The 22,331-nt window shown below is 42.3% G+C and overlaps 1 protein-coding gene across 1 annotated transcript; it reads right to left on the bottom strand.

The window, feature by feature from the left end:
* Positions 1 to 6,727: 6,727 nt before the first annotated feature.
* LOC311583832 (uncharacterized protein) lies at positions 6,728 to 20,455 on the bottom strand. The gene is made up of 4 exons (XM_084757749.1): positions 20,301 to 20,455; positions 10,684 to 10,810; positions 10,415 to 10,475; positions 6,728 to 9,266 (listed from the first exon to the last, which is right to left on the bottom strand). Exons 1-4 carry the CDS (start codon positions 20,301 to 20,303, stop codon positions 7,856 to 7,858), a joined length of 1,602 nt encoding a protein of 533 aa, XP_084613875.1. The 5' UTR covers positions 20,304 to 20,455; the 3' UTR covers positions 6,728 to 7,855.
* Positions 20,456 to 22,331: the final 1,876 nt, after the last annotated feature.

The following is a 22,331-nucleotide window of genomic DNA, read 5'->3' as shown; positions in this document are numbered from 1 at the left end:
CTACTCAGGATTGCAAAACTACAAACAGCTCACATTTCTAGGAAAAGTGGAAGTTCCCTGTGGTGCTTCCATGTCCTGCAACACTCCATATCAGAGAACATTTGGTATACTAATGAAATAATGGCTGCTGGTATTAATTAGTTATTGATATGATGAAATTAAGTAAACACTGAAAGTCATAGGAATATATACTAATTATTCCCAGTGCTAGAGATGGAAACTACATTCCTGTCCCTTCCAGACAAACACTTTACCATTATCCTACAACCTTTGCATTGTTAAACTTCATATTTTGAAAATTACAAATATATATGTGCATATATACATATGCCACTGTGGTTATGAGTATCCATCGTTAAAATTAACAACCTTTGATAGACATTTACATTTCAAATATTTCTAGTTACACACTGCGCTCCTGGAGCACAGCAACAAGCCAACACTCAAAAGGCCCAAGCAGCTGCTCCCGTCCTTACCTTCGACTTGACTTTGCTTCTTGGCTACGATCTTCTTCTCATTTTTGAATGTGCTCAGTGTGACCCTTCTCCAGCTGCTTCGAACTTGCTTTCAATGGACAATTTCTTTCTGCCAGTCCTCCTTGGAGAACAAAAGGAATCTCCCTTTGGCCTCTGCTCAGACTCCAGCCAGTGCTGGTATCCTGCCATGCAGGCCACAGTTGCCTCCCATCCTGCCTGCTAAAAGGAAGGGATGCAGCCCTGGGCTGTCGTCCAAATGGATGGATGGCAGTTACCTTGCGAATTCGCTCAGCGGTTTAGAAGGGCAGCGAGGGTGTTAATGCTCAGAAGCACCTGCTTCAGCACAGTGGAGTTACTGTCTAAGGAGCCTACTCAGCATCCTCTGCTTCCCAGGTTTCCAGGCACCTGGGCTCTTTCTGGGCTGCCTCTTGGCTCCTGCTGCCCCCTAGCGGCCACAATGATACATTCCCTAGAAACCATGCTCCTGCCCTCCAACCAATCAGTGCTGTTTGTGCTGGGACTCTAGCAGGGAGAGAATGGCTCTTTCTGGCCTAGACTACCTAGGCCAGGTGTGGGCCCTAGGTGGGAGGAGACAGCACTCATGAGCCTAACCCTGGCCGCTGCTCTTGGGTCGTCCTGGAAAATGTCTGCCTTTTGTGGCCAAGCCGAACAGGTCCCTGTCATCCTGAGGTTGATGAAAGCATTTAACTGGGGGACTGTGTACACTGTCAGAAGATGAGGCCATGACCATCCTGAAGGTGAACATGGAAACAGGCAGACATATGGCTGGAATAGCAGCTGGGAGCTTATATCATGAGACAAAAACAAAGAGGCTGATAGACACACTCACATACACAGAGAGAGAGAGAGAGAGAGAGAGAGAGAGAGAGAGAGAGAGAGAGAGAGAGAGACAGAGACGAGACAGAGACAGAGACAGAGCGACAGACAGAGAGGCATAGACAGAGAGAGATGTTAGTGACTGTTCTAAAAATGTGTGTTTTCGCGGGATGGCCGACGAAATGGACATCATTAATGTGAACCTGAGCCATCTATGCAGCAGCTGAGGAGAGGAACCCGTGGAGGCAGCCAGGGAGGAGGTAGAGGCATGTGCGGGAACTCAAAGCAACATCTTTCTGCTGAGGAGCTGGATGTACAGCTGGATGCGTAGAAGGCAAGGATGGACACCAGCTAAACAGCTGAGCAAATCCGCACGCGTAACTGGACTCAGGAGCCTTGGCCATGATCTCTAGAGGGAAGATGGCAACTGCACTGTGTGGGCAATTGTGGGTTTGTTTCTCAGTTTTCCCCCCACTCTTTAAAAATAGGATCTAAAAACTCACGTAAAGGCTTTCCCCTTCCCCTTTTAAAATTCTGAAACAGACTTTTTATGTACTGAGTTATTTTTGAGGGCAGTTGGGGAGAAGGTGTTACTTTCACTTTTGCCATAATAAAATAGAAATGTGTGCAAAAAAATAAAAAATTATAAAATATAAAATGTCTGTTGTTTGTTGTGCTTTCTCTACTCAACTGGCTAGCACCCAAATAATTGAGTCTGGCCTACTATATTTGTCTAGTAAGCTTGACTGCATGAGAACCGAGCAGTGTTAATCTTCTCCTGACACTCTGTTAATCTGGCTTCCTCCCAGTGTGAATCCCCAGACACTTGCACTGTATGGAGGTCTCTGCTCCAGCTGCTCATTTCTCATGGAGGCTGCTGGACCTCTGCTGTGGCTGAATCCTCTAAGTCCTCTCTCTTCCTTCTCCTTCCCGAGCTGCCAGGAAGTCCATTCCTATCCCCTGCTCGGCTTAGTGATTGGCTGTTAAGCTGTTAATGGTATTGGGAGAGAACAATTGGGGAACAAAGTTTAGACAGCCTGAAGACAGTACATTCTCAGAACAAAGATTGCAACTAGTTTGGGGGAGGGAAGCAAAGAAATAAGCATTTGAATCTTTACACAGTACACATTGGACATAGTGTCTATGAGAGAAACAGAGGGTAGTGTCCAATTTTAAGTGAGGATATACCATGTGTGTCTCTATGGATCTGAGTTAACTCACTCAGTATGATCATTTCTAGTTCCATCCATTTGCCCACAAATTTCAGGATTTCCTTGTTTTTAATAGCTGAGTAGTATTCCATAGTGTAAATGTGCCAAGTTTCTTTATCCATACTTCCACAGAGAGACATCCAGGTTGGCATTCCAAATAAGGCAGCTATGAACATGATTGAGCTATGGCATCCATCTTAAGGAAAAAAGACACCTAGTTAAAAGAAAACTGATTGTATCATAATGCTAATTTTTAGTTCTTATAAAAGTTGTTCCTGCTTGGACCCCTGATGTGTCACACTTGTTGCATTGCTGCTTTGATAATGATCCCATATCCCATGAACCACAATGCAAATTCAACTTATAAATTAACCTTACAAGGCAACTTATAAGTTACCTTAGACATTATGTTTGGTCACAGCAACAGAAAAGGCACTAACACACAACATAAAGTTTTACATCTGGATGCATTATTTTAGGTAATTGATGGGAACTGTGAATGCTAAGTGAGTTACCTTATTGTTAAATTCACCGGGCACTGTCCATAGGAGTTTGTAGTCCAAAGATAACAGAGAGGGTCATCATGCTGATTGATTACGTTGTTGATGCATGTCCCATTCTTTTCTCCAAAATAAATATTCTATGTAACTCAATAAAAGTCTGTACGCTGAAGATCTTACCAAATACGTTCTAGTCATAGACTCCTGAAAGTAGGAATCTTTTCAGGTCCTCAAAAAAACTGTGATATGCAAAGACTTTAACACACTGATTGCACACTAAAGGTTTTGTGTTTGTTTCTGCTTTTGGTTTTTCGAGACAGGGTTTCTCTGTATACCCTTGGCTATCGGAGACTCATTTTGTAGTCCAGAGTGGCCTCAAATTCACAATGACCTACCTGATTCTGCCTCCCAAGTGCTGGGATTAAAGGTATGAGCACACTAAAGATTTTACTGTTGTGTACAGAAACCATGATGTGCAAAATATTATCACACCGACTACAATTATCGTTTTCTCTGCAGCACGGCCTCTTCTCAATATTGTCAAGACTACTGCTACATGCAAAGACTTTACCACAACGCTTATTCCTATGCACACAGCTCCACTACATGTTCTTTCTGCATTAGTAGGTAAGGGTGCTGTGAAAAGGCTTTACCGCATTGATTACATTTGTAAGGTTTTTCTCCAATGTATGTTCTTTTATTTATTTGAAGATGACAGTGGTTTACAAATGTTGGGAACAAGGAGGGGAAAGCCTGTCTCAAGTATTGCTTTTTTAGCTGGGCGTGGTGGCGCACGCCTTTAGTCCCAGCACTCGGGAGGCAGAGGCAGGCAGATCGCTGTGAGTTCAAGGCCAGCCTGGTCTACAAAGCGAGTCCAGGACAGCCAAGGCTACACAGAGAAACCATGTCTCAAAAAAAAAAAGTATTGCTTTTTTGTTGTCAGCCTACGTCTTCCCTAGTGTTACTATTGCTGCAAACAAACATGACTAAAAGGCAAGTTGTAAGAAAAGTTTATTCAGGGTACACTTCCAGATTGTATTCTATCACTGGGGCAAGCAGGCATGGAAGTCAAGCAGGCCTGGAAACTGGAGGCAGAAGCTGATGCAGAGGACATGGAGGAAAGCTGCTTAGTTTCTTGCTCTCCTTGGCTTGCTCAGTCAGCCTTCTTTGAGAAGCCAGGACCACCAGCCCAAAGGGGGCAACACCCACAATAGACCTTCCCCCAAGGATCACTAACAGAGAAAATGCCTTACAGCTGGATCTCAATGGGGCATTTTCTCAACTGAGCTTCTCCACGCCTGATGACTCTAGCTTGTGACAAGCTGCAACACACAACCAACCAACACAGCCTCCATTTAATCATAGGTTGAAACTAAGCTCAAGTTCCCAGGTCCTAGGGGAGCTGTGGACTTCACAATAGCTGACCAGATTCCATTATTCATCTTTGGACCTCAGTGCAGTACAAAGCGGCTCTGTTGAGGATAGGTCCTTGGGATTGGGAGGTCTTGAAGCATTGGTGAACAGAGATCGGCAAGTAACAAACAGAGCAACTCAAAATTGAGTGTATTTTGCAGCTAAGTAGTCTCAGTTGTTAAACATACATCTCAAAAGCAGAGGCGCTGTGGTTACATTTTCCCACAGAGCAGGTTCAAGGAAGTCAGTGAGCAATCAGGCACACACACTTCAGGTGCAGAATGCAAAGTTGTTGTGTTGTCATCTTTTGAACTACAACTTTGAATGAAACAATACAAGGTACAGACACACAGCAAAGACATCATCAACGTTCTACCCCTAACAAAACCTGCGCCTAGCACCTGTGTGCCACGACAGTTTTTTTCCTTTTCTTTAGTTCCATTATCTCACATCTGAGCATCATGATTTGGAATTTTTGAAATCCACTCTTTCTTTGTAAGCCATAATATAACTTATTAACTAATGATTAATGTCTACTTACCCCTCTTTCAATAAGAGGAAGTGAAGCAGAACTACTCTGGACCTGGGCAGCACCTGGCTGCAATCCCGAGTCAAGGTCAGGTCGTCTCAAAGGAACGCTCCTGCTAAAATGTCCAGATTTGGGAGTGCAGTAGAGGTAATAAGAAAGAACAGATGCCAGCACAATGAAAGAAAAGAACTTCAGGTTTTCTCCTGGCAGAAACAAGAGCGCCAGTCCAGGACTCTCTCACCTTTTGAGGGGTCGTGGCCTCAGGCCTGTGTAGTATTTGTAATACAGACTCCACTGGAGGGCGGAGTAATGACTCTTCCCAACCACAGCTTCTCTTACTCATCTTTTATTCCTCAAAACATAATGCCTCTTGTTAATCACACACACACACACACACACACACACACACACACACACACACACACACAAAACAAAACAATAATCCAATAGGTATGATTGGTTAGACTGTAAACCTACATCTGGTTTCAGTTGACAAAGATCACCTGCATAAAGAAAGCCCCTATCCCTAAATCCTGACGGGTGGCAAAATGTAGCTGTAACTTGCCTCAGATGATTATGGTTTTCAAGTGTAAAAGCTCTCTAACGTTCTGGCTCAGGGGTGGAGGTCTTTGTGTTGTAGTTCAGCTCCCATGTATGTTGTGTGTTTCATTGACTTGGGGGTGTGAGTTGTGTTGGATATCAGTAGACCCCATAACACAAAGGCCTTACCTCATTCTTTCCATTCACAGAACTTCTCTCCAGTACAACTTCCTTCATGATGATGAGCACTATAGAAATGTACAGCGGCATCACCATGTAAATACTTTCATTAGGTTGTTCTTCCTTATGAATTCGTTCATGATGGAATGTACAAAAGCTTCATCATATTCATTGCACTCATGTTTCTCTCCTGTATGAATTCCTTCATGTTTTTGAAGATGCCTGCAATATGCAAAGGCTTTATCACATTGGTTACATTCATAGGGTTTCTCTCCAGTGTGTGTTCTTTTATGTATTGAGAGACTACTGTGACATGCAAAGGGTTTACCGCATCGATAGGGCTTTTCTCCAATCTGTATTCTTTTATGCCTTTGAAAATGACTGTGAGGGCTGGAGAGAGGGCTCAGAGGTGAAGACCACTGACTGCTCTTCCAGAGGTCCTGAGTTCAATATCCAGCTATAATGTAATCGGATGGCCTCTTCTGGCCTGGAGGTGTACATCCACACAGAGCACTCATATACATAAAATAAATAAATCTTAAAAAAAAAAGAAAATTACAGTGATACACAAACTTTCTACCACATTGGAGATTTTCATTAGGTTTCTCTCTGCTATGTGTTAATTTACGTATTGGGAGACTTTTTTTTTTTTTACTACACAGAACCTGATTTTGAAACTAAATTAAATATATAAATGTACATTAAAGCTAATGGCATAGCAATTTGGGCGCTTAAGGCAAGATTTAATCTAAATGAATTTAGAAAAATGATGAAGGGATGTAATTTGAAATATAGATTGTGCAAAAATATGAAATGCATCAATAACTTAAAGTCGTTTTCAAAGCCTACACTACTGGGGAAAAGAGGCTTATGATTTTAATGCCAGTTTTAAGACAGAGAGAAGCAGTGCACAGCTAATGAACAACTCACTATTTACAGAAGTATGGCAACAACATTCACACAATGTGACATTGCCGACGGTCAAACTGAAAGCTCTTGGCTAGAAGCAACAGAGAAAATGCACCAACATGTTACTTAAGAAAATAAAGGGTCACTTTAATAAAGTAATTCCACCAGAGGAAATAAAGCCCTGAGTGTAAGCATGTGAGCTCTACAACACCAAAACCCAACCAATCTATTCATAGTACTAAATATACAAAGTCAGCATGGTCTTTTTAACACAGTACTGTTTATAATAGTTCAAACACAATCCTTACCATGCTCAACTTCAAATATATAACAAATATTTTTCTTTTGAGACACAGGGTATTTGTTTATGAATTATAAGACCTATATACAATGAATGGCATACCTACACAATCAAGTATTTTAATATGCTTCTTAAATGCAGTGACCTTATTCACACTTTTCTGAATTGACCACATCAGTTTTCAAAATGTATTTGGAAACTACTATGATGTGCAATGTCATTACGATATTGGATATGTTCACAGGATTTGCTTCCAGTGTGTGTTCCCTCATGCCTTTGAAAATCACTGTGACATAAAAGGCTTCAGCACATTGCTTACATTCATGGAGTTTCTCTCCAGTGTGTGCTCTTTTATGTACGTGGAGACTATAAGATATGCAAAGGAATTACAACAGTGCTTATATTAATACGGCTTCTCTCCACTGTGTATTCTTTTATGTATTTGGAAATTACTGTATTGTGCAAAAGCTTTACCACTTTGATTATATTCATAGAGTTTCTCTGCAGCATGTGTTCTTTCATGACTTTGAAGATGACTTTGTTGAGCAAAGGCTATACCACATTGCTTACATTCATAGTGTTTCTCTCCAGTACATGTTTTTTTATGCCTTTGAAGATCACGGTGCTGTGCAAAGGCTTTACCACATTGCTTACATTCATGTGGTTTTCTTCCAGTGTGTTCTTTCTTGATTTTGAAGATAACTGTACTGTGCAAAGGGTTTACCACACTGCTTACATTCATAAGGTTTCTCTTCACTGTGTGTTCTTTTATGTATTTGGAGACTACTGAGATATGCAAAGGCTTTACCACATTGCTTACATTCATAGGGTTTCTCTCCACTGTGTGTTCTTTCATGACTTTGAAGATTAATGTGCTGTGCAAAGGCTTTACCACATTGCTTACATTCATATGATTTCTCCCCAGTATGTGTTCTTTCATGATTTTTAAGATGACTGTGTCAGGCAAAGGCTTTACCACATTCCTTACATTCATAGGGTTTCTCTCCAGTATGCGTTCTTTCATGAGTTTGAAGACTCATGTTCTGTGCAAAGGCTTTATCACATTGCTTACATTCATAGGGTTTCTCTCCAGTATGCGTTCTTTCATGAGTTTGAAGACTCATGTGCTGTGCAAAGGCTTTACCACATTGCTTACATTCATAGGGTTTCTCTCCAGTATGTGTTCTTTCATGATTTTTAAGATTAATATGTTGGGCAAAGGCTTTACCACATTGCTTACATTCGTAGGGTTTCTCTCCACTATGTGTTCTTTCATGACTTTGAAGATTATTGTGCTGTGCAAAGGCTTTAAAACATTGCTTACATTCATATGGTTTCTCCCCAGTATGTGTTCTTTCATGATTTTTAAGATGACTGTGTCGGGCAAAGGCTTTACCACATTGCTTACATTCATAGGGTTTCTCTCCAGTATGTGTTCTTTCATGATTTTTAAGATGACTGTGTTGGGCAAAGGCTTTACCACACTGTTTACATTCATAGGGTTTCTCTCCACTGTGTGTTCTTTTATGATATTGAAGACTCCTTTGATGTGCAAAGGCTTTACCACATTGCTTACATTCATATGGTTTCTCTCCAGTATGTGTTCTTTCATGATTTTTAAGATGACTGTGTTGGGCAAAGGCTTTACCACACTGTTTACATTCATAGGGTTTCTCTCCACTGTGTGTTCTTTTATGATTTTGAAGACTCCTTTGATGTGCAAATGCTTTACCACACTGTTTACATTCATAGGGTTTCTCTCCACTATGTGTTCTTTCATGACTTTGAAGATGAATGTGCTGTGCAAAGGCTTTACCACATTGCTTACATTCATATGGTTTCTCCCCAGTATGTGTTCTTTCATGATTTTTAAGATGACTGTGTTGGGCAAAGGCTTTACCACATTCCTTACATTCATAGGGTTTCTCTCCAGTATGCGTTCTTTCATGAGTTTGAAGACTCATGTGCTGTGCAAAGGCTTTACCACATTGCTTACATTCATATGGTTTCTCCCCAGTATGTGTTCTTTCATGATTTTTAAGATGACTGTGTTGGGCAAAGGCTTTACCACATTGCTTACATTCGTAGGGTTTCTCTCCACTATGTGTTCTTTCATGACTTTGAAGATTATTGTGCTGTGCAAAGGCTTTACCACATTGCTTACATTCATAGGGTTTCTCTCCAGTGTGTGTTCTTTTATACTTTTGGAGACTATTTAGATGTGTAAAGGATTCATCACACTGGATACATTCATACAGTTTCTCTCCAGTATCAACTCTTTCAACTCTTTGAGGATGACTGTGATATGTAAAGGCTTTATCAAATACAGGATATTCGAAGGGTTTTTCTCCCGTTTGATTTCCCTCGTTCCTGCAAAGATAATGGGCACATTTGAGAATTTATCACTTTCAGTACACTTATGAATCGTTTTATCTGTATGAATAAATTTTAGAGTTTGGTCTAATGATAAAAAAGAATCAGATCTTATCACGTTGTTTACATTTATGGTGCTCCCCTTCTTTGTGAGTTGTTTTGAGACTTTGAAGAAAACTGTGATGGTAAGAGCATTTATTACATGGTTCACGTTTGTAGCATCCTTTTTCTATAGGTTTTCATGTACTTAAAGAAAACAAAAAGAACTCAGAGCTTTACCACACTGATTCCATTCATAAAATTCCCTAAGGTGTGAGTCATACATTTACAAGGTGAACCAGAACAAAAAGAATCTCCACATTCCTAGTACTCATAGGGATTTTCTGCATCGTGAGTCTCTGGATGGTTCTAATGAAGTTGGAAAACCAGTGAACGGAAAACTTGCATCACATTCAGAAAGTCTACTCAAAAGTGGGGACTACTACATAGCTTCTGTTTGTTCTGGGACACAGAGGTACGGAGCTTCTTTTAATACCGCTTTGCTCACATGGCCTGTATCCAATGTGACATAAGATATAGCTATTAAAAAAACAATAACAATTGAAAGGGCTCCACATTGCAGTCACACACTTTGATGTTTGTTCCTCATAGACATGTGGTGTAAGGATTAAGGTTTCTCCACAACAACCTTCTTGACTCTCACAAACTGTCCCCTCACTAAACTGCTTTACTATGGACTATGTGCTTATTAGAAAGTTTTGAACATATACTTATCACTTATCCCATAGGTGTACTTTCTGTGCACATTGAGATACATGCTACACGGATAACACTAAGGGAGCCAGGTGTGGTGGCACACACCTTTAATCCCAGCACTTGGGAGGCAGAGGCAGGCAGAGTGCTGTGAGTTCCAGGCTAGCTTGGTCTACAAAGTGAGTCTAGGATAGTCAAGGTTACACAAAGGAACCCTGTCTTGAAACACCAAAAAAAAAAAAAAAAAAAAAAAAAAAGACCTTCATGGACATGGTTTTGTGAGAATGTATTTGTCCCCAATACACATAAAGCAGTGCTTTCCTTTAATATATGCAGGACATGTTATATTTTCTTGGGATGCATATTCATATCAGCTTCCACATGAGATTTACCTTTCATATCTCCTAGATCTTTGACACTGTTCTTCAATAATGTGGTCTCTCCAATTGTATCCTAAAACATAGTACCAGAAAATATATGATATATCTTTGGAAATTAGGTCAAACTTACGATACTATCTTCAGTGACTCTTATAACCATGCCTGACTTAATCACCTCATCCCTCCTCAGTTTCAATTCAAATTACAAAACAGCATCAATACCAATGAAACAGTTGCCCTGTATTTTAAAAATTGAATACAAAAAATTGTCACAGTCTTACCTATAGTGGTGAGATTCCAATAGGTGTCCAGCATCACATCTTTGTAGAGATTCTTCTGGGAAGGATCCAGCAAAGCCCACTCTTCCCGAGTGAAGTTCACATGCACATCATCCAAGTTCACTGCACCCTAAAATGTCCCATACATGTGTACAACAGGAAGCATGATAGTGACCACACTGGAAATGTATAATTCTCTGACATAGAATTCATATAATTCTGGGCATCTTCCACTTATTTCCTGACACAGAAGCTCTAATGTCCTCAGCAGGTCACGTTAGGTGACTTAGGTCACCTAGGAAATAGAATAAGATTCTTCTGTATCATTTTTGAACTCTTTAAATAGGATGTAGCCTTTCAAGAGAAATGAAAAATAACAGAGGGGGGGGGGGATTGTGAGAAGCGTCAACAGTCCTGAAGCCACATCAGAAAAACTGTATGAACTATTACTGAAGACAAAAAAGAAAAGGAAAGAAAAGAAAAAAGGACAAGCTGGTTTACTGGATAATCTCTTTAATAAGAGGGCTCAGGAGGCAGAGGCAAGGTCATCTCATTGAGTTGGATGACAGACTGGTCTATGCCATGAGTTCAGGGACACACAAAGGTAGTTATTAAGACCTGACTCCTCTACAAAAATCAAGGAATGAAACAGAAAGACCCCAGAGGACTTTACTGAAGTTCCTACAAAGAATTGCACACTCACTCTAGTTCTGTATTCATCTGACAGATTCCTGAAGTGCCCAGCTTAAACTGTAACACTGATAAGATCGTACTAACAGCAAATGCATGTTACACATGGGCAGATTTTTGGGAACCAAGGAAAGAAACTGATTCTCAGTATTCTCATTTTTGTTTGCAGACTCTACTCATAAGGTTGAGGGGCCTAGAGCATCTCCATGCTGCCTCCATTCCGTTGGAAACCCCCTACTGTAAATTCTTCCTAGTTTCAAGAACAAATGTTTCTTGGCCCAAACACTTAAGATAAAAATTGCTGCATTGTGAATACAGCCTTCAAGAGAAAGCTCACTTCCCTTCCCATGTGTTCCCTCCCTACTATAGCTTCTGCCTACATCCTGACCAAGCCTGGTACTCAAGGACAACTTCTCCATCTTGTTGGCAGGGCCAATCAGGTTCATGTTCCCAGGTCCAGAAGGCCACTCCTATCCTCATTGATGGAAACTTCGTGGCTCAACCCCTGAATCAAAATATGATTGGACAATGTTCTGGTTCCCCTTCCTCCAGCTTTTTGTTCCCATCCTTTAAAAATATTGTACAGTCTCTGTTCAAGGATGCAGGTCAGATCCCAATGTGGCCGCATCCCTGTGCTCAGGAAATAAAGGTTTCATTTTCAGTTGTTCTAGCTATAGTGAGTTTTCTTTGCTTCCACCTCAAACACAACAAGATAAAATATTAGCAATATAAATGTTGGTTTCCATTTTGTTTCCCTTTTTTTCCCGAGACAGGTATTTTCTGTGTAGCCTTCACTGTTCTGTTCTTCCTTCTTTAGACCAGGCTGGCCTCAAACACATAGCAATCCACCTGCCTCTGCATCCTTGAGAGTGGGATTAAAGGTGTGCTCCACCACGCCTGGGTGCAAGGGTTGATATTAAATGAGTAACAGGGGCAGGAGAGATGTCTCTGCAGTTCAGAGATCTTGATGATCTTGCAAATAATTAGGTTCAATGGCCAGTACTTACATGGCTGCTCACAACTACCCATTATTCCAAGTTCACGAGTTCTGAGGCCACCTACCGACTACTGTGAAGTCCAGGCACACATGGGGTGCACTGTAAACATGTTTTTGTTTTGATCCCAAGCGTGGAATGTGAAACTGTCTTGTGTGAGGGTGTTTGCTGTTTGTCTGTTAGAAAAAGAACTGCCTCATGTGGGGAAATGTTCTTTGCCAGTTGAATAACATCCTGCATGGACTATGGGAGAGAAAATATAGTCCAAATATGAAAGATCAATCCCTTTTGCATCACTTTATATTGCCATGCTGCTCAGATTTGCTCCTGCTTTGAGATGCTCTTAGAGAGATACAGTCCTTAGACCCCTTCCACGTTTCCGCTGTTGCCATTGCACTCACGTTTGCTGAATTTTGGGTTTGCTGATGAAGGGATCAGCTGGAATCCTGATAGCTAAGAGTGGAACCTCCCTCCAAGGAACTGAGTGTAAGAAGGTGACCTCCATAGTCCCTATCAGCCCTTTTCTCTCCTAATGTGAGTTGCTGCTTTGACACGGTGATAGAGGCATTAATGAGCCCCAAATAAAGTAGGCTTTTAAAAAAAATATTTATTTATTATTATGAATACAGTGTTCTGCCTGCATGTACACTTGCAGGACAGAAGAGGGCATTACCTCACATTACAGATGATTTTGAGCCACCATGTGGTTGCTGGAAATTGAACACGGGAAGTTTGGAAGAGCAGGTGGTGCTCTTAACCACTGAGCCATCCCTCCAGCTCTAAAGCAGGCTTTAAAAAGATCAAAGCCTGCATTGCATCATCATGCTCATAGGCAAAGACTCATATTCATCAAAAAAATTCAAGACAAACACAACATGTAGGAAGAATGCCACACACCTGCAATCTAACAACTCAGAGGCTCAGGGAGTATTAATGTCATGAACACATGCCATCCTGAGAAAGAGAATATATAGTCTCTGCCAAATTTCAATATCCAACATGTGGATGAAGGTCAGCACAACAGCATATGCTTGACAAGTACAAGAACCTACATCCCAGGCACATCAGCCACTAACATAACATGAAAAGAAACCAAAAGCCAGCAAAGTTGGCCTACATCTAATCCCAGCACTCTGGAGAGAGTCAGGTGGACCTCTAAGCTGGAGGCCTGCCTGGTCTATGTATAGAGAAACTTTGTCTTCAAAAACAACAACAACAAAACTAACATTAGAACAACTTTGGCTAGCAAATTAGCTTAGCACTGGACTGCAAATGCATCTACTGTATTTTACGTCATTTAGGAATAGTCTACAATGGTGAGGGCTTGAGAAGGAAACTGATGAGTTTCAACCACAACACAGTAGACAGGAAGACAGGAAGTGGGGTGAGTCCACAGACACTCGTTACATCCCCAATAAGGAATCTAGAGAGGGTCCAACTACAAAAACTTCCATAAGCTCCTCCCATAACCCACAAATCACAAACAAGTGTGCAAAGACATCATCCTTTCTGGGAGTGTTTGTGTTTTTATTCCATCTGACTCTTGTCACCTTGGGCTCATGGTCATCCCATGATGAAAATGCATTTAGTCAACTTTAATGATCCTAGTAGTCTCCAACAGCCTGGACACTGTTCATATGTCCAAAGTCTCTTCTGACTGTCTAGACAATCTCTTGATGGCCACATCTTGTCAATTCAGAAAACAAGCTATAACTTTCTAATCTTCACTGGCATAGAATAGCCCTTCCCATTTCAAATAGAGGAATGTGTGCTGAATGAGGGAAGATAGGACCAAGGCAAGAAACCATGATAGAAGGCAAAGCACAAATCCTCTATCTCTGTCTCAGATACATGCGCCTTCAGTCTCAAAGGGTTTAGATGTCCCTATCCCTGAAACCGGTCACACATCTCTCAGATTGGTTACTTCCACTCCCTACATGCAGCTCTCCATGGCTGACTTCTCATAGCTCAGTTAACTCAACATCTTGTGGTCTCCAAATACAAACCAGGCTTTCTTATCCTTATGCCTTCAGGCAATGAACTCTCACAGTCTCCTCACTGGGGCTATGACTCTGGAAATAGAGAGCAGGAATAGTGCTGAACTGAAACCAAAGAGGAAGAAGCTTCTTCCTTCCAGGAACAGTATAGCATGGGTGAGGGCTCCTGTCAATTTGGCTTCTATATTGGGATGGCTCATACCTTCCTTGGACCACAGTTAAAGCAGGTTTTGTAGGAAGTTCCTTCCTGGGACTAGAAATAACTTGGCCTACCCTTCCCTTAATTCAAGACTTAAAAGGATTAAGTGTCACCCTTAGGGCATCTTCTTAGACTTCCAATCCAGAGCAAGTGCCTGCCCTGGAATGGTGACCACCTCCTTGAAAGTTCCTGCCTCGGTTTCAGCATTGGACCGCATCTGATACAACCTACTGCTCTTCTTTCCCTACAAATCACAGACATGTGTTTATTTCTACACCATTTGTTACTTTTTTACAGTGTGGTCCTTAATGAGCCACTAGTAAAAATCATCCAAAGAGTCAATAATCCATTTCGGAGTTCTGTAACCTACAACAAAAATCAAACAATTTTCAAGCAATGGGTAGCATGACCCGATCTTTATTTTTTTAAACAATACACAGGAAAGTTTAATCATACATTTCCCCAGGCTACTGCCAGTGTGTTTACAAGATGCTCATAGCATCATCATACCTTGAGCTAAATATGATTGAAAGAAAAAGTTGACCTACTTCCAGTCTCAGACCAACAGCTGTGCTATGCAAGCCTAGGCTAACTGCCAAGGGGGCCTCTGTCATAAAATATCTGTAAAACTCGATGATCCAGGCTCCCTTCTAGGGCTCTCAAAGCATATTCTAACAAATGTTTCTACAAGTAACAGTACCTAGCCAGGTACTGTTGTGTCAAGGTCCTAACTTTCTTTCCTGCAGTTTCTGTTTGGGTGCTCACAGTCAGAGCAAAAAACTCTATTTTCTTTGTTTTTTTTGTTTTTTTGTTTTTTGTTTTTTGTTTTTTGTTTTTTTTTTTTTTGGTTTTTCGAGACAGGGTCTCTCTGTGTAGTCTTGGCTGTCATAGACTCGCTTTGTAGTCCAGGCTGGCTTCGAACTCACAGCGATCCGCCTGACTCTGCCTCCCGAGTGCTGGGATTAAAGGCATGCGCCACCACGCCCAGCCAAACTCTATTTTCTTAAGACTTTAGCAAGATGCCATTTCAATATTCTCTGTGGGAAAAAGTTTTCCATGTATGAAATTTCTAAGGGCCGAGAAATAAAGAGAAAAAACAGTTTTAGGAGAAATAGCAGATTTCTAAACAGTTTTACACTTGGACCATACATAATATTTAGGGATAGTAGTGATCAGCCAGAGATCTTTGGAACTTGGTCAATCAAAGACTCATGCTGGAGAGATGGCTCAGAGCTTAAGAGCACAGTCTGTTCTTTCAAGGGTCCTGAGTTCAATTCCCAGCAACCACATGGCTGCTCACAACCATCTGCAATGACATCTCGTGCCCTCTTGTGGTAGGCAGGCGTACGTTTGAAGAGAATATGTATAAATAATAAATAAATAAATATTTGCCGCGCGGGGTGGTGCACGCCTTTAATCCCAGCACTTGGTAGGCAGAGGCAGGCAGATTGCAGTGAGTTCGAGGCCAGCCTGGTCTACAAGGCGAGTGCAGGACAGCCAAGGCTACAGAGAAACACTGTCTCAAAAATTAAAAAAAAAAAAAAATCAAAGCCTCCACAGTTGTTCTAGATGTCTGGAGATCATGTTGGATTGTCAGAGGCCTCTGGAATTTTGCCAAGAAAAACCTTTATGACCTGTCCTCCTGTCTGTGACACCCAGCTACATATACAGCTGCCCCTGGCCACAAGCTGGCCAGGACCAATCAAAGGTCAGTTAGAACTGCTTTGTCACCAGGCGTGGTGGCACACGCCTTTAATCCCAGCACTCGGGAGGCAGAAGCAGGCGGATCGCTGTGAGTTCGAGGCCAGCCTGGTCTACAATGTGAGTCCAGGATGGCCAAGGCTACACAGAGAAACCCTGTCTCAAAAAACCAAAAAAAAAAAAAAAAAAAAAAAAAAGAACTGCTTTGTCTACCACCCTGTTCCCTGACAACCCCTGACTGAGCTGATTGTGGTAAATAATTGATCCCTGAGAGCATGATGGCTCACTATGAAGACATTGTGCATGGGACTAGGTGGGATGCATCCAGACCTTCCCCACTCTCTGGTACCTGAGACCCAGTCACTACTCAGGGTTGCTCCTGGAGATGCATCTTCCTCTCCCCCTGTCCATGCTTCCTGTCATCACCACAAACCATCCCCATCTGCCCTTCTCCTCCTACCTCATCTCTTTGCCTGAGCCACTAACTATGGGCACACACACCCTGCTCAACCACAAGCCATGATGGACAGAAGACCAGGTAGTCTGCCCAACAACATCCCAATATCTGTTACCACACACCCAATTCTCACACACTGTACAGAATACCAGGGAAAGCTTCCTCCCCACTAACCATGTCTCCTGTAGAGAACACAGACCATACCCAACTGCCTCCTCTCTGTGTCCAAGCCACTATCTGGGCAGACACATTCCTGATGGATCACATTCCATGATTGACCAAAGCCCAGGTAGGCTGTCAACAGATCTACAACCTTATCTTCTCAGCTCAGACCTTGATTTTCACAATTGACCCAAGCACTGAACTGGACACCAGAGGCACCTTCCTCTCGCCTATCCCATCCACACCTGCTGTGGATCCCTAAAGGCATCTCTCCCTGTACTCCTTCTTCCCAGCCTCTAAGGACAGCAAGCATCCTCCATGAACACAGCAGCCAAGCAGGACAGTAAAAAGGCCAAAACTCAGCCAAGACACTCTCAGAATATCCAGGGAGGAAACACAAACCCGGAAATAATACTCCCACCTCTACAAGACAAACCCAGAAATCAACACCTACACCAATAATCACATCAAACCCACATACCTATATACCAGCATAGGAGCATAATCAATAACAGCCAGGAATGAAGTCACCAACAAGGACAAGCTATCCTATCACAGCAGGTCCTGAGTATCCCAACATAGTTGAAGGCACAAGAAAAAAGCTTCACAGAGGTCCTCACAGGAAATGAATACATTCCTTGAAGAGATCCAGGAAAACACAATCAACCCTTTAAATAAAGCCAAGATATACTAAACATTTGAATGAAGACATAAAACTCTTCAAAATCTAAAAATGGAAATAGAAACAATAAAGAAAGCTGAAAATGGAGGAATCCTGGGAATGAAAGTCTTAGGACTACAACGAGGAACTACAGTGGCAGGATTCCCTCACAGATTGTATATGGAGGGGAGAATCTCACACTGATGATACAATAAAAGAAATGGATACATCATTAAAAAATAAAAAAGGATAAAACCTAGGTTTCCTGGCATAAAACATCCAGGGACTCTAGGATCTTATGAGAAGACCAAAACTGTGACTAATTGCAATAGACGAAGGAGTAGAATACCACCTCAGAGGTCCAGAAAATATTTTAATAAATCCATAAAAAGAAAAATTTCCTGTCTTAAAGAAGATGTCTCTCAAGGTAGAAGAAGCATGCAAAAGCCGGGCGTGGTGGCGCATGTCTTTAATCCCAGCACTCGCGAGGCAGAGGCAGGCGGATCGCTGTGAGTTCGAGGCCAACCTGGTCTACAAAGTGAGTCCAGGACAGTCAAGGCTACACAGAGAAACCCTGTCTCGAAAAACCAAAAAAAAAAAAAAAAACATGAAAAATAACAAATAGATTGGTGCAGGAAGAAAATCCCCTTGCCACATAATAAAAACACTAGACATGAGAAAGAATATGAAAAGCTGCAACAGAAATTAAAACACAACAACCAAGTGACACATACAGGCTGAGTTATTAGAATTGCACCTGTCTCTCAATGCAGACTCTAAAAGCAGAAGGGCTTGGACACATGTGCTGCAGGCTTTGAGAAACTACAGATGACAACCCGGATTACTATACAAGAAAATTTCAATCACCATAAATGGATAAAATAAGACATTATGAGGTAAAGTCAAGTTTTAACAACATTTATCTACAAATATTGCCTTACAGAAGGTGCTAGAAGAAAAATCCGACTGGAGGTTAACTACACCCATGAAGACACAGGACATAAATAACCTCACATGAGCAAAACCAAAAGAACAGAAGGTGTACACACATGCCATACACTTGGGCCATGCACATATATACACACACACACACCACAACCAACAACAAAACACCAGGGATTAGTAATCACTGTTCATTGATATCTGTCAATACCACGACCTCAACTTACCAATAAAAAGACTCCAGCTTCCAGAATGGAGGCTAAAACACAATCCGTCCTTCTACTGCCTACAACAAATACAGTTCAACAGCAAGGACAGACATCGCCTCAAGGCAAAGGGCGGCAAAAAGAGACTCTGAGCAAATGAAGAGAATCAAGCTGCTATGGCCACTTTAACATCTAAAAAATACACTTCAAACCAATAGTCATTGAGATGGGGAGGACACTGCATCAAAGAAAAGTCTACCACGATACCTTTTAAATTCTTAACATCTATGTCCCAACACCAGAGCACCCAACATTGTAAAAGAAAGTGCAGCTTGCCGGGCGTGGTGGCGCCCACCTTTAATCCCAGCACTTGGGAGGCAGAGGCAGGTAGATCACTGTGAGTTTGAGGCCAGCCTGGTCTACAGAGTGAGTCCAGGACAGCCAAGAGAGACCCTGTCTCAAAGAAAAAAAAAAAAACCGAAAAAAAAAAAAGAAAGTGCAGCTTAAATCACCATAGACCTTCATGTACTAATAGTAGAAGACTTCAGTATCTCTCTCTTACCAAAACACGGGTCCTTTAGGAAAAATAAACAGAGAACTACCCCAGGTAACCAAAGTTAAAAGCCAAAACAACCAAACTGATATTTACAGACCATTCCATCCAAACAGAAAATAATATACCCCCTTCACAGCAACTCATGCAACGTTTTCCAAAACTGATGATACCCAAACACAGCACAAGTCTCAACAACTACAAAGAAGTTGTAGTGACCCTTGTAAAGTATCAGATCACCAAGGATAAATGGGGCACACCATCACCAACAGACACAAGAGAAAGCTTAGACACTCATGGAAACTGAAGAACTCTCCACAGAATGAAAAAAGGGTGAAGATAGCAGTGTGCAGGGTGTGGTGGTGCATGCCTGCAATTCCAGCACTCTGGGAGGCAGAGGCTCTGTGAGCTCCAGGCCAGCCTGGTCTACAAAGTGAGTCCAGGACGTCAGGGCTAAACAGAGAAACTCTGTCTCAGTAAAAGAAAATAAACAAAAAGAAAAAAGAAGAAATACAGTGTTAGTAAACAGGCAGCAATGGAGCCACCCCTAGAGGCACTGAAAACCATGGGAAAACGGAAAATAAAAAGCGGCCCAGGAAGCATGTCTTCTGAAACATGCCAGCACCAGCAGGCAGGATTCAGGTCTATTAAGCCACGTGGGCACCTTGTGTGCATGCGTGTGCACTTTCTGCACTAGACGAGGTAGACCCAAGCCATCTCCTAACCATCTCCAAAGACTGTCTTGGTATTCCCTTCCCATTAAAAAAAAAAAAAAAAAAAAAAAAAAAAAAAAAAAAACCTCTAGTATGGATCTGCCACGTGGCGTGATCTCTTTTTCAGCGTAGAGCCCGGCTGCACACATGCTAATATATAGACTATAGAAACCAATGACAATAGCTACTATGCTAACTAATGGAACACCATGATTAGTCCCCATTCAGAGGCCACAGTCTGGTCCAAAGAGTGACTAGGACCACCCCAGGGAGGACCCGCTGCACCAGCTCCTGGGGCTCAATTCTCTGCTTCTCCTGGTTGTGGGCAGTGACCCTGTGCTCACCATGTCTCGGCTTCGAAGCTAGCGGGAGCTCCCCTCACAGCACACAGCAGTTGCCCTCAGCACATCACACCGAAGCATTAAAGCCCGTTCAGCTACAGAGTGGAACCTGCAGCATGGGACCAGGAATAACTCCCCTCCTTTTCCTGCTGACAATTCTGCCTCAAGGCTCTGATTGGCTAGTGTGTCTTGAGTGACATGAGCAGAAGGGAAACAGCACAGTGGGCCTGGCCCAGGCTTCCAGCCCAGGGCCAGTCCTTTTCCGGATATGCAGAGCTTTTCATTTCCATAGAGCTTGTGCCTGTCCTCCTATACTCAACCCCTTTGTCTTCTCATCCTGCCCCAGGGAGGACCAGCCACTCCAGCTCCTGCTGCTCAGCTGCCAGCTCCTCCCTAGGTGTGCAGTGACCACGCCTTCAATGCCTTGGGACCATGGAGCTTGTCTCAGCTCCCTTCAAGGCCCTCAGCAGGCACTTGCCCTTCTTCCTCCTGGAAGCAAGGAAGATAACGTGTATGGCCCATACTCAGCTGCCATGGACTTATCCGTCAGCCCCAGAACTGCCCAGAAAATTAACACTTAAAGAGAGAGTTTAGGAAACAAGACTTTTATTTTGTGATTTCATGCAGGGTTCAGGTAGACTGTAGCTACTTTTCGCCTGGTACGCATTGGACAATCCTGTGGAGTTGTGAGAAGCAAGAAACAGATTGTTTTGTTTTTGGGTTTTGTGTGTGTGTATGTGTGTGTGTGTGTGTGTGTGTGTGTGTGTGTGTGTGTGTAAATGTATAGATATGTGTATAGGAAGGTATCTATATGTCCAGCACACACTAAAACAAAAATACAGCTGTATTAGAGAAGGTTCTCTGCATGAACAGAACGGATATAATGAATCTACATTTATAGAAAGTGGATTTAAGGGCTGGGCTGTGGTGGCACACGCCTTTAATCCCAGCACTTGCAAGGCAGAGGTAGACAGATATATGTGAGTTCAAGGCCAGCCTGGTCTACAAAGTTCTGCAGGCTGTACACACTTGCTAGATTTGCTAAGAGGATGGAAAGAAGTAAAGTAACTAAGAGAGGGCTTGCTTGCCTGCGGGGATTAATGGTTGCTACAGGAGCATTGGGAGGGAAATAACCTCAGTGCGTGTCTTCTTATCTGATCATATGACCTCATCTGAAGCTCTCTGGAATGGAGGCACGGCCAATTTCCCAACTATGATTCTACAGTGAGACAGACCCATGTGTGGACACCTGCAGAAGAATGTCATGTATAGGACACAGTTTATCACACATGCCCTCAAGCCTGGAAAAGGAAGGGAAAGGCAAACCTGTGTGAACCACGTTTATGTGCACTGAAGTACAGTTGAAGGACTGAGGCTCTGCACATTCTGGGTAAGATTAGAACTCTGAAATCCCCAATCAGGAATCTAAGGACAGCTTCACCTTTGAGACCAGCTTACAATGTGAGACTCTGTCTCAAATAAGCAAACAGACAAAAATCCAGAAAGATAGTGCTTTAACGAAAATGATACTTTATTTCCTGAGCCAAATATGAGGAATCAAGGCCCAAATAGTGAACATTGTGGAATAGTGAGTTTCCTTGTGAGAGATGCTATGATAACATTTTAAAACAGAAGAAGAGGAAGAGGAAGAGGAAGAAGAAGAAGAAGAAGAAGAAGAAGAAGAAGAAGAAGAAGAAGAAGAAGAAGAAGAAGAAGGAATAGAAGGACGACAACAACAACATCATAGTCAATCCATTTCATAGTCCATTTGTGGCTCCAGGCTTCACACCATCATCTTATTTGCCTGGACTAAAGTGAAGGCAGAGGACAATGCTTCTTCCAGATAAAAACCTCAAGATAAACACTACATCTCTGAAGAGCAGTGGAGGCCCAAGTCAATGTGTCCTGAGTGGGACTGGCCTGGCCTCCACAGTACAGAAATTGCTGTGTCTTTTGCTTCTGTCTTCATCCCTCAGCTGGCTTTCTCTCCTCACTGGTGGCTCCTGCTGCTTCCTGCATTGGAGCTTCAGGCAG

The sequence above is a fragment of the Acomys minous genome, assembly GCF_964271855.1.
Source record: "Acomys minous genome assembly, chromosome: 14".
In the NCBI taxonomy this organism is placed as follows: domain Eukaryota; kingdom Metazoa; phylum Chordata; class Mammalia; order Rodentia; family Muridae; genus Acomys; species Acomys minous.
The sequence above is the reverse complement of the archived record's forward strand: the minus strand, read 5'-3'. Positions and strand labels throughout refer to the sequence as shown.